This window comes from Arachis hypogaea, chromosome 14 (assembly GCF_003086295.3).
Source record: "Arachis hypogaea cultivar Tifrunner chromosome 14, arahy.Tifrunner.gnm2.J5K5, whole genome shotgun sequence".
Taxonomy (NCBI): Eukaryota; Viridiplantae; Streptophyta; class Magnoliopsida; order Fabales; family Fabaceae; genus Arachis; species Arachis hypogaea.
This window is the reverse complement of record NC_092049.1, coordinates 141,379,917-141,393,187: the sequence shown is the minus strand read 5'-3', so window position 1 is coordinate 141,393,187 and position 13,271 is coordinate 141,379,917. Positions and strand designations below refer to the sequence as shown.

Below are 13,271 nucleotides of genomic sequence, written 5' to 3'. Positions count from 1 at the left end.
TGTTGCTGCACAATTATTGCATGTGGTGTATGTCCGTGGTCAGGTTTGTAAAGGAAAAAGATACCTGAAGAAATATAGGCATACAATAGTGATGTTTTAGTTTAAGTGATTTGGTATTAATCAATTATTAGTCCAACAAAATCAAAATATACTTCTATGTTTAATGAGTCTTCATAAAAGAAATTTAACATCAACAAACAAACAAAAAAACTCTTAAACCAATAAATTAATTTATTTTTGTGAAATACGTTTCGGATTTTTTTTTTTTTTTGGTGTCAATTGACTCAATTTTGTTTTGTCCAAATAAATAAGTGATGTTTGGGTGAAAAAATTTTCATCGATATTGAATTCTAATAAAATTACACAAATGATGGAGAAGAATTCCGTTAATTGTCAAAATAAGTGGATCATGGCAGAAGTGACCGAAATAATTTAACTTTGATGAAGTTGTTGGTGTATATATAATGATAAATCAATTTAAAATTTAGGATTTAGAAATATAATATTGAGATTTTTTTTTTATCGGAGATAAATTACTTAAAATACAAAAAAAATGATGCAAAAGTATATTTAATATGAATTTTTCACCCCAACAAATTGTCATCATCCATAATTTTATATTATACCATTGTTAATCACATCTCTATACTACACCATTATTTAAACCATTTAAGAAAGAGGAGTGCTACACATATAAGTCATTTTTGTTTACAAGTCTTACAAGTTGGGCCTAACACGCGCGTTACTGAATCATCTTCGCGTGTTTCATTTTCGTTTCCTTTTTTATGAAAAAGAAGAAGAGACACAGAAAAAGAAGAAGAGGAAGCACAGAGAAAAAAGAAGAAGAAAAAGAGGCACAAAAAAATGTGAAAACGGTGTGAATATAAATGACTTGTATGATTTGTATGGAAAAGCGTTCTCTCTTTGCCTTCGATCTCTTTCTGTTTTTTTCGATTTTCATGGTTTCTGAAATCAAGTTTTGAAATTGTTTTGAAGATGATGAAACTTCAGAAATACACCCGAACGATTACAAAAATACACCCAAACGATTACAAAAATACATCCAAAGGATTACAGAAATACACCCAAACAGTTACAGAAATAAACCAAACGATTACAGAAATACACCCAAAGGATTACAGAAATACACCCAAAGAATTTAAAAAATACACCCAATATAGGGGGAGACAGTATATTTCTTCTTGAAATCTTTTAATGTTTTGCTAGTTAAGGATGAGGCACATGACAGAGACAATCTAGAAAAAAAATCTAGAAGAACAGTAAAACAGTACCTTGAATAATGTTTCTTCGTTTTTTCTGGTGATTTTGATGAAGGAGAAAGAGAAAACGAAAAAAGGAGAAGAAATTTTAATAAAAAAAAGGAAGGAAGAGGTGGTGTTGATAACAATGATAACGAGAGAGAAAAATTACGAAAAAAAAAAGAGATACGGAGGAAGAAGAAGAAGAAAAAAAAAAGAAAAAAAGACACACACAAAAATATAAAACGGCATGAATATAAATAACTTATATAATTTGTATTAAAAATCACTTGTACGTGAAGAATTACTCTTTAAGAAATTATTAGTGGGGAGAAGTTGTTTGGCTTGGCAGTTGGCACAATAATAACGATCGAAATAATATTTTAGTCATCCAAAAACACACCGTTTTAAATACTGAAAGATTGAATGAATATATATATATTTAAAATAAAAATTCATGTTAAACGCCTTAATCATGTAAGAGTAAAAACCCTTATCCACTTAGTCTTTAAATATTAATGAGAAGTACTTTTGTAGGAACAAATAAAGTAATATGATTACATGATTTCAAAATAGGTTTAATTATTCTAAAAATTTCTATATTTTCACAAAATATTTAATTAGATATTTAGTACTAACAAATGTCCCTAAAAAATTGAATATTTTAGAATATTTACTTTTTTAAAATAAGGACGAAATTATAGGACCACAACAACTTATTAGTACAAATATATTTTAAAAAACTTGTACATTATTTGATACGATGACCTTTCGTAAACTGAAGAGTTATATATAGACTTTTTTATTATTGAAAATTTAAGTAGAGTTAATTTTATATAATGTTGATAGTTGAGAGACTAAATTATCATTTAAAGATTATTAACTATTAATTTTATATGAAATTATCTGTACTTGAATTTCTATTTTTTTTATTATATATATATATATATGTAGGAAGAGGTTTTCTTTATTTTGACAGTAAATGAATGCTTTGGATTTTCTTTATTTATTTTGTTTATCTCACTAATAAAGACTATTTCGACGTTAATTTCTATTTTATCATTTTGTTTATTATTTAAATTTAAAAACAACAATGAACTTATATTACTAACGTGAACGATAATTAATAGATCAGATAAAATGAAGCAATGAACTATTCTCAGATCAGAGAACCTGAAAATTTCTTAAAGATTAAAGTATATAATCTTTAAATATTAAAGCACTAAAATAAAAATATTTCAAGAATTAACTGTTTCATAAAAAATTACATACCTTTAAAATAGAAACTATAATTTATCACCTATTTTGGGAGCACATGATTTCACCCCCTAAAACTAGTTTAACAAATGTTTTATATATTATTACTGTCTTAATTACGTAATCAAATATTTATATCAATAATACTAAAAAAAAAACAAAAAAATAGTCCAAACTTATTTTATTTAATATTTATTAATTTTAATAATAATTAATAAATATTAAATAAAACAAAATCTAGGTGAAAACTCAGGTGGAGCCGATTCATGTGAAGTTGATAGTTAAGAGTCGTTAGATAAAAATTTAGTTAAATCAGTCAAACTATTTAACAGCTCTCAATTATCAACTTCATGTAGTCGATTCCACCTGAATTTTTACCTTAAATCTAACTTGATTTTGGCTAAATTTTTTTATTACCGATCGAACATTTCCATAATAATAGCTTAAGTAGAAACTCCATAAACCTCCGCCGGCAACCGCGGTGTTGCAAATGCCATGAGTGGCTTTGCTTTTATGGTACCTTCTTCTCTTTCGGAGAGGTCAATGGTTGTCTCATTGGGTGGCACACTCCAATTGAAGCCATGCAACATCCTAGCAAACAACATAACGGTCATGGTAGAACCAAGATTGATTCCGGGACATGCCCGTCTTCCGGTGCTAAAAGTAACCAACTTCAAACTCGGCTCATTTAAACTCAAATTCTTAAACCCATCAATATTATTGTTATCTTTTTCTAAATGGCGTTCGGGTTTAAACTTCAAGGGTTCTTCCCATATTCTTGGATTTTGTCCGATTCCTTGCCGTCTTAGAACAATGTGGCTACCCTTTGGAATGAAGTATGTGTTGTTGGCAACAAATGTGTCCTCCATGGAAACATGGGTAGCGTTGATATCATCAATGGGATGAAGGCGAAACACTTCTCTTGCACATGCTTTTATGTAATTGAGTTTTGGAATGTCTGATTCTTGCACTTGTCTTTCCTTGCCAACCACGGTATCTAACTCCTCCACCGCCTTTCGGAGCGTCTCCGGCTGATTTAGCATCTCGGCGAGTCCCCATTCAAAGGCATTCGATGGATTGTCCACGGTTGCAATCATCATATCCTGGAAATTCGGTGAAGGTGAGATTGATAGTTGAGAACCGTTAAATAAAAATTTAGTCAAATCAATTAAATTATTTAACAACTTTTAACTATGTAACTGTATCTAAATTTTCATCAAAAAATCAAATTGAAGATTCAAATTGAAGATTCATGTGTATGCATGTATATGATTAAATAATGGATGTCTCTCCCTAATTTTATTTGAAAACTCAACATTATTTAAAAAAAAGTTGAATATGTACATGCAATTATTTTTATGTAAAATTAATAATTAAAAATTATTAAAACAGTTAACTTTATATATAAATAATTGTATATAAATTTTTATATAAAAAAATTTAATGCATTAACAATATAAACTTTTTGTTAATAATATATTAATACATAATTAATTATATGTGTAAAACTCTTTTACATCAATTATATAGGCATGAAAGTTAAATTTGATATTTGGTAAAAATCAGAACTCTTGTTTTACTTATGAATTGAAAAAGACTTTCATATACTCATCATTGCACTCAATATGTAATTTTTTAAAACATTTTCTCTTAATTCCACCTTGATTATATATCAACCTTTAATAATGTTCATTAAAAATGTCTAACTTATGCACTGAAAAGTTAAATAGTAGAGTATCAAGTGTTATTACCATAATTTGACACTTAATTTCATCAACAGTCAAAAGTGGATTATCATTTGCATCTTTCAATGAGATTAGAACATCAAGCAAGTCCTCTTCACATGTTCTTTTACCATTCTTCCATTGCTGAACCCTATCTTCAATTAAGGGATCATGATACTTCATTATCAACTTAGTGGCCATCTTCAAGTTCTTCTTATGACCATCCAAGTCAAGCTCTCTCAAGCATGCAACATAATCAGAGATAGAGAATGCAAAGAGGTATCTCAAAACAGTGAAAATTGCATCAATATGTTCCACCTCCTCAAATCCGGGTCCTCCATCTTCCCTTCCTTTACCAAAGTTCCTTGAATTGAATACCAACCTGTTGGAATAATAATAATAATACAATTCATCAATGTAACTGTCAAGAATAAATTAAAAAAAAATTCTCAAAATATTAAGCTCTTTATTATTAAGGTCTCATGTTTAAATTTCCTAGAGGATAAAAATATAGAAACACTAAATATAAAATATTACAAATAAAAAAGTTATATTTCTATTTGTATGTGCATTTCTCATAATATTTTGGTTAACCAAAAAATTGAACAACTCTTTTTTTCTCTAGAACAAATAATATTTTGTCTATTTTTTAAATTAATTTTTGTCTTCTAGTATATTTATTTGTCGTCATGAAATAAATTTAATCGTATCACATAATGGACATGTACATTAATACACATGGTTTAACTAATTTTTAATTAATAAATATTAGTCAATTTTTTAGTGTAAAATATTTTTTTAAAAATTTAAAATTTATAATTTATAATATAAAATTTAATGTAAAAAATAAATTGTTATTAACTAAAAAATAGTCAATTTTCTAGTTGAAATTAAAAAAGAAAAGAAAAGTTTTTTTTTTAATTGATATCCCACCTTCTAATAATGTTGCCACAATAATGTCGTGCCACAATCCTCGCATCCACAAGACCGCCACCATTCTTGTTGCATTGATTGTAAACATAGAGGACGATGTTGTCGGCTTCCTCCACCCTCTTGTCTTGTAGCCATTGAAGTTTTCTTGGAGACACCAATTCATTGGCCATAACTCTCTTCATTTTCTTCCATTGTTCTCCATAGGGAGCTGCTATTGTACTCAAGAACCCACTTGAGACATGTTCACTAGACCAATTCATAGGCCTCGACGCGAAAATTGAATCTTGTTTTGTCAATAATTCGCGAGCAATTTCAGGACTAGTGATGGGAATAACATGAATGTTACCTAGACGAATGCATGCGATTTCGGTGTTTAGATCACTCATGATCTTATGTATCCATCTAGATGCTGATTTGCTTGCTAGCATTTCAGGTAGGTTACCAATTATAGGCCATGGTTTTGGTCCCGGAGGAAGTAATGTAGTTTGTTTGCGTTTTGAAGTTATTTGGTGTTTGAGGAATTTGAGAAATGGGGTGATGAATCCAACAAGTAAGAGAAGGAGATACCAAAATAGTAGAGAGCTAATAAGAGAAGATTCCATGGCTTGGAAGTGAAGTAAATTGATGAAGTTCAATTTTAGGTTTAAGCTAAGATGTATGTGTATGTGATTATTATTAGGGTTTAGTTTGATGTGTTGTTTAGTGTAGTTGTGTTTCTTTATTTATAGATGTAAGATATATGTGATATCATCATGTGGATGGAAATAACACGTTTGCATGGTATGATGATTTGGCTAGAGTAATTTAAAACATGAACAAGTTTGCATGCAATTAACATGTGAGTGATTCATAACACGTGATATTATCTACAGTAACACGTTTTGACTATTCAGTCTTCACTAACCTTTAAAATTTTCTACTTTCCAATATATATATATATATATATATATATATATATATATATATATATATATATATATTTAATTTTTACACGTATCAACGCTTCTCTTTTATCTTTACGCTGATTTACACGTATCAAGCACATAATAATTGACTAAACGCGAAATGGGTTAACAACTTTGGACTAATTAATCTTTAATTTTTTACAAAAATATTTAGTAACAAAAAATGTTATCAAAAAATAATTAAAATTTATTTTATTTAGTAGTTATTAATTATTATAATAATTAATAGATATTAAATAAAGCAAGTTTTGATTTTATTTTTTTAGTATTACCGAATTTTTTAAATGTTAGATGTAATTGTTGATATATTCTGGAGCATGTGTTAGGACTTAGGATAGTGCTTTACCTTTGTGGTTTTGCCCTAAATGCTGTGTATTTGTCTCTGTGCGTGTGTGTTTGCTTAGTTTAATTTTAAGGGGAGCCCAATTTACTATAATTCTACATATACCCTTGTAACAACATATTAAAATTAATCATCACATGCTGAAATATGAATACATATTAAAAATATATTAAATTATTTATATTTATACACAAATATATTAATAGCAAATTTTAGTAGCTAATTTTAATATATAAATAATATTTTTGTATTTTTTTATTATCTCACTATACTAATGAATACCATTAAGCTTCTTTGAGTTTAATTAGTTTAGGTAACGTTTATTTTGAGATAGTGAGACAGAGACTGTTGAGAGACTAAGATTTAGTATCATGTTTGTTACTTTATAGACTGATACTAAAATTTTTATCTCTATTTTTAAAATTTCAGTATTTCAATACTTCTAAAAAGTGGGAACACAGGGAACTAAAATTTTTAGAGATTGAGACTGAAACTTTAATAACATTTTATACCTAAAATACCCTTATTTCAATTAATTAATTTCAATTTTACTCTTTATACAAATTAAATTAGAGTTTTATTCTTGTTTCAATTTCTGTCTTTCATTTTACACCAAACAAAATATTAAAATTTATTTTAATCTCTATTTCTTAATCTCTGACTCTCGATCTCAATCTTTTTATTTTTATTTCTCTACCAAACACTATTTTAATGTCAATATACTAGGGACTTGTGTACTTTAGCGGTCACTAACCATTAAGCCCCTTTGTTAGCTTCTTCCTTTATAATAAAAAAACAAGAAAAGAAAAGAAAGATTCAAGTATCAATATTTGATTATTAAAACAAAGTTTAAATATTAATTTTCATTGTTTAAAAAAATATTAAAAAGCTAATTATCTTTCAGTTTTAATAAAACCTAATATTATTACTAACGTTATTTAGAAAAGAAAATATTAGATAATCTATTAATGTTCTTTTTTAATAGAATGATCTATCTAATGCTACAAGTATTATTAAACATCAATTTGTAATTTTTTTTAAATCATTTCGAGAAGAATAATACTACACATCATCCAAATTTTTTTGTTAATTAAGTTCAATTAAATTGGTTTAATATAACAAAAATTAATTATGATTAACATTATTTCAAATCTTATTATTTAATTAGATTGAACTTGGTCTATAAAATAACTTGGATGTGTAGTCGTATTACTCTTTTAAAAAATGCTATTTAACTACACAACAAAAAATCATTCATTAAACCACATTTTTTTTAAACTACATTTAAAAAGCGTAGCCTATTCTACGCTTTTCTCCGAGTTACTTTTTTACAGAAAAATAGAAAACACATTTGTAGTATCATTTAAAAAGTATCTCCTTAGATATTATAAAGATCACTTATAAAGTGTAGCTTTATCTCAATATCTATGGGTACATTTTTCTCACCAAAGAGAGCACTTTTAAAGAATAACCTATTTGTTATGTTTTGGATGGGCTTTAGAAGCATTTTCTAATATAAGAACACCAAATAAACACATAGTAAATTTTTTTTTTGTCATCACCCTCACTCACGCAACACACTCTCATCCTCACTCAACACACACACGAAAGAGATAAGAAATTAGAAAAGGAGAGAATGGGAAGAAGAATAAGAAGAAAAGAGGAGAGGCAAAGGAAAGAAAGAGAGGATGACGCCAGCTAAGGCTCAACCATCATCGCCATCATCTTCGAGCGCCAGTGAAAGAGAGAGAGCTCGAGAAAGAGAGGAAACACGATGGAGGAGAGAAGAAAGGGGTGCTCAGTCGTCACTAAATCTCCAACGCCGTTGCTAGGGCTTGTTGCACGCCGTCGCAATTCTGCCACCGTCGTGCTGCTGTGTCGCCGCTGAGGACCTCAAAGGGAGGAGGGTGGAATGTCTCGCCACCGTTGAGCTCTGTCGCCGTGCTGCCGTCGACTGGAGCTCGCTGCTGAGCTGTTGCACCATCTCCAAACCATTGTGTCACCACTCATCTCTTCTTCACCATCGTCGTATCCTCTGTCACTAGGTAAATATTCTCTATTCTGTATCCTCTATTTCTTGTTCATTCTCTAATTAGATCTCACTTTTCAGTTTGAAGGTGTGTGTGATTTTGATAGTGATGATGAACTGTAATGGCAATTGAGATAGACAATGTATGTATTAATTTTCAATTAGCTTGTGAATTTTTGGGGGTTTTGGGTTCTAATTTTAGGTTTTCTTTTTGGGGGGTTCGGCTTCTAATTCTCAATTTTTTATGATTCTTTTCTGTGTATTGGCATAGACAAAAGCAACAATAGATCTAGAAATATGGTAAGTGGAACTTATTGATTGGAAGAGTTATTAGTGCGGATAAAGATTCTATAGGATGTTGTGTAGACTACTTTATAGGATGATGCTTGCTCTTGAAATTTCATTATTGCCTCTTCGATTTTCTTCTTGATTTTGTTCTTTGAAGCTGTCTCTATCGGCATGTAATACTTTTTTTTCATTTTACTCCGCTATCTCTGCTGTCCGAGAAGCTACTTCACCTTCTCTGCACTCTTGTATTTGCTCCACTATCTCTTTGCTGTCCTTAAGTTTTCTTCATTTGCTCTTTCACCTTTTGAATTTTGTTTTATTGATGTCTTTGAAATAGTGGTATTGTCCTTGTGTCTTTGTTGCTTTCCTAGAACCCCAGCTGTCCCAAAATAGTACCAAATATTTTGTTACCTTTTCTTCTTTTATTCCAAGCAGGAATGTTTAGGACCCTCTCTCTTAGCTTGTATTTCTGAACGGTGCTTATTAGGTATATTGGGCTGGACCTTGAGTTAGTGCATTGGAAGTGTGTTGAGGCAACATGGATTTGGGTTGAGAAGTGGAACACTGGGCCTGCACTACTAACACACTCATTAAATCAAATTTGGACTTTTAATCCAATGAATGATTGTCATCAAATATATGCCCCAAAATTAATATTTACTCAGCAATCTTTTCCTTGATGATAAAATAATTAAAAAGGATACATATATAGATCGAAAATTTAATTGAAATAAGTTGAGAATACTTTCCTTCGATGATCATCCAAAATGTATAGTGCTCCCTTTAATGTCAGCATTTCTCCTCCTTAATCAAGGCTTACTCTTAAAATAGAGATAATTCAAAGCAATCAAAAAATTAATACCAAAGAAATATAACACAGCAACAGTAACACAAAGCAAATAAAGTTAAGCATTAACATATAAGGCAGTAGATATCATTAAGCATCATCAACATCCTAAGCCAATCCTAACTTTTCTTTTCTTTCCTTTTTGTCATCAAGGAGGAAAATGAAAGAACCTGCAAAAAATTGTAGTGGCCTAACATAGGCAGTCTTAAGTAGCAGTTACTGCAAAATATTTAAGTGGCTACAGTCATCTAAGATAAAATAAAAGAGTCTGAAAAATACTCTTTAAACAAAATTAGAGATAATTTGCCAAAGTAGAGATGGGACAATCTAGGCATCAGAGTTGGAGTCATCGAAGTCTTCATCCTCATCATCATTGTCCATACTGCTGCACCCAGCTTCAATTTCCTCTACATAGTTCCCAAGAAAGAGAATGTGGCCTTTCGTCTTCTTAAGCGTAGTTTTCTCCATACCTTCAGGCTTCATCCTTTTTCTGTTTAGCCCTAAAGTTGATGAGAAGATCTGTCAGATTTACAAATTTTTGGAGCACATCCTTCATGATACCAGTCATATGAGTCTGATTTTGGTAGAGTTTGACTTAGGAATCAATAGATCATAACCTTGAAATGGAGCTTTAGTTTCCTCATCAATGCTTCTATGCTTAGTCATTGTTCTTTTAACTGCACTACCCCATTTTATGTAAAAATTAAACTCTCTACAAATTTCAGCCCCAAAATCATTATAATACTGAAAAAAAAAATTTAGCAGTATGGCATAGGACAAAGCATTTTTCGAACTAACACATGCATGTATGTGCTTCAATAATAAATAAGCAAATGAAATGAACATTTTGAAAAGGAGAAAAAACATAACCAGTGTATCACATAATGAGACTCATTGAAAAGAGCCACTTTAAGGCAGAATAATGTGATTAACAATCCTATGCAACTGGGCATGGACTGGACCAAGTGACTTGTGAGTGGGAGTGGTATCTTCAAGGAAAGGAATATTAACACAAACAGTCCTTAGGACTTCAAAATAAGACACATTCAAAAACTCATCCCACTTACCAGAGGTGAACACATTGATCCTCTTTTCCTAGTAATCTAGGGCTTTATTGAGATGATATTTGTAAAGAATAATGGTGTGACGCTTAATGAAAGAAGCAATTCTCTCTTCTTTGTATGACATGTTACTGTAGAGCTGTCTCACAAGATCAGGATAGATTTTTTCACGAATGGAGAAGATGGGGGATCCATCCCTGAAATGTAAATAGAGGCATAAAGTTCAGACCTTTTCTACGAAGACTTTCAAGATTGACAAGCTTAGAGGGCAGATAGGACGCTAAATGATATCTTTGCAGAAAAACATGTAGTTCATGAAGGAATTATAGCGACGGAAATCATGTGAAACTTTTGTAAAATCAGCATAAAAGGATTTATAGGCAATGGAATTTGAAAGTTTAAATTTAGAAATAGAGTGAAGTTGAAAATCAATGACCGTACCGCGACTAGGGCGAGTAGGAGATGGAGGGAGCTCTACTTCTTCGCTGATAGGTCTCTTCTAACGAGAAGAACTCGGCTGAGAGGAACTTGGCTGAGATGGAGTTGGCCTCGGAGACACTCAGAATGGCGAACAATGATTTTGGTGCGAGCCATTTCTTCAGGAAAAGTGGTTGGAGGAGGAGATGAAGGAGAGTTGGTTGGAGAAGGTGATGAATGAGAGTTTAAGGAGATGGGAGTAGAGTGATCAGAACAGGAAGTATGAACACCACTATGATAGTCTCTACAGACAGCTCTCTTCTTACAGGTCATTCTTATTATAAATCACTGGTCAGTTGCAGAATATGAAGAGTGAGGTGAAGAAGTGAAGAGAGGTGTGTGTGAAACAGTGCATGAAGTGGAGCATTAATATAGACCTATAGTAGTGCAAAGGTCTCAACTTGAAAGTGTTGAAAATTTTTTAAAAATAATTGAATTTCACAGCTGTAACCAAATGAACCAGATTTTCAGAAAAAAAAATAAAATTGAAAAGAATTGTTTTAAAGTCCAAGTCCAAAGTAGGCCCAACACATTCAAATACAAGTGGTCCATTTGAGAGTAGACAAGCAAACATACTAGGGCCACCAAATCTGATATGCCTCTAACGATTTCAGGTAGTGACAATATAATTAATAAAGCACATTCATCATTTGTCCAGAATAGTCTCATCTCAACCTGTGAGATAAAACACTGAACCAGAACATTATCAAGATCAAAAAACATTAGATAAATCAATAATGCCCAATGCAGTATGCAACTTACAGAACCACTCTTCAATTAATGGTTTAGTAAAAATATCAACTAGTTGATATTCTGGTTTAACAAATTAAATGTCTAAATTTCTATTTTGCAAATGTTCTCTTATGGAATGAAATTTAATTTCAATGTGTTTTTTTCTTTGGTGCAAAACATTATTTTTTTTGAAATATTTATGACACTCATATTATCACAAAATAAAAGAATATTAGATGCATTCATTTTGTAATTAGCCAACTGAGTTTTTAACCATAATAATTGAGGGAAACATGAAGAGGCTGCAATATACTCAGCTTCGACAATGGACAAGGCAACTGTTGCTTACTTTTTACTTGACCATATATTGAGTAATTTGCCAAGAAAGCAACAAATGCCACTAGTGCTTCTTCTATGAACTCTATCCTCAACAAAATCTGCATCATAATAACCCACTAATTAAAAAAATCAGTTTTGGAATACCATAAATCATAATTAGTGATACCAAACACGTATCGGATAATTCTCTTCATAGCTGAGAGATGTGATTCTTTGGGCTTAGATTAAAATATTGAACACACACCAACATTTTGAATGATATTAGGCCTTGATGAAGTAAAATACACTAAAGAATCAATCATTTTCTTATATCTTGTCTCATTCACATCTCTAGCATGTTCATTTTTGTCTAGCTTGATGCTGTTGGGATGCATGGAATTTTCATTGGCTTGGCACGGTCCAGCCCAAACTTCTTGGCAAGTTCTTTGGTATATTTTTTTATGAACAAAAATACCCTCTACAGTTTGCTTAATTTGCAAGTCTAGAAAGAAAGTAAGCTCTCTCATCATGTTTATGTCAAATTCACTAGTCATAATCTTAGCAAAATATGAATACAAATCCTCATTAGCAGAACCAAAAATGATATATATCATCAACATAAACTTGCACAAGAATGAAATAACCATGGTAATTTCTAATAAATAGAGTGGTGTCAGTGATTCCTCTTTGAAAATTATTTTTCAACAAAAATGAACTAAAACTCTCACACCAAACTTTAGGAGCTTGCCTTAAATCATAAAAGGCTTTAGCAAGTTTGAAAACATAATTTGAAAAGTTTTTTTTTTTCAAATTCAGGAGGTTGAGCCACATAGACCTCTCTATCTATTATTCCATTAAGAAATTCACACTTTACCTCCTTTTAGAATAGCTTGAATTCACAATGAGCCGCATAGGCTAAGAGATATCGCTTCCATTCGATCTACAAGTGCAAATGATTCATCAAAATTAGTACCCTCCTTTTGATCATAACCTTGAGCAATTAATCTTGCTTTATTTTGGACAATGGTTCCATTTTCA

The 13,271-nt window shown here is 30.7% G+C and overlaps 1 protein-coding gene and 2 long non-coding RNA genes across 3 annotated transcripts; 1 reads left to right on the top strand and 2 right to left on the bottom strand.

Annotated features, from left to right (window-relative positions):
* Window positions 1-2,487: 2,487 nt before the first annotated feature.
* LOC112798105 (isoleucine N-monooxygenase 2-like) lies at window positions 2,488-5,863 on the bottom strand. The gene is made up of 3 exons (XM_025841280.2): window positions 5,174-5,863; window positions 4,268-4,622; window positions 2,488-3,619 (listed from the first exon to the last, which is right to left on the bottom strand). The coding sequence occupies exons 1-3, from the start codon at window positions 5,773-5,775 to the stop codon at window positions 2,960-2,962; spliced, it is 1,617 nt and encodes a 538-aa protein (XP_025697065.1). The 5' UTR covers window positions 5,776-5,863; the 3' UTR covers window positions 2,488-2,959.
* Window positions 5,864-8,001: 2,138 nt separating this feature from the next.
* On the top strand, window positions 8,002-8,671 carry LOC140178393 (uncharacterized). Its single transcript, XR_011871580.1, has 2 exons — window positions 8,002-8,526; window positions 8,592-8,671. It is a non-coding gene; the product is annotated as an uncharacterized lncRNA (long non-coding RNA).
* Window positions 8,672-8,796: 125 nt separating this feature from the next.
* Window positions 8,797-11,680, bottom strand: LOC140178392 (uncharacterized). Its single transcript, XR_011871579.1, has 4 exons — window positions 11,148-11,680; window positions 10,713-10,903; window positions 10,263-10,322; window positions 8,797-10,145 (listed from the first exon to the last, which is right to left on the bottom strand). It is a non-coding gene; the product is annotated as an uncharacterized lncRNA (long non-coding RNA).
* Between the last annotated feature and the right edge of the window lie 1,591 nt (window positions 11,681-13,271).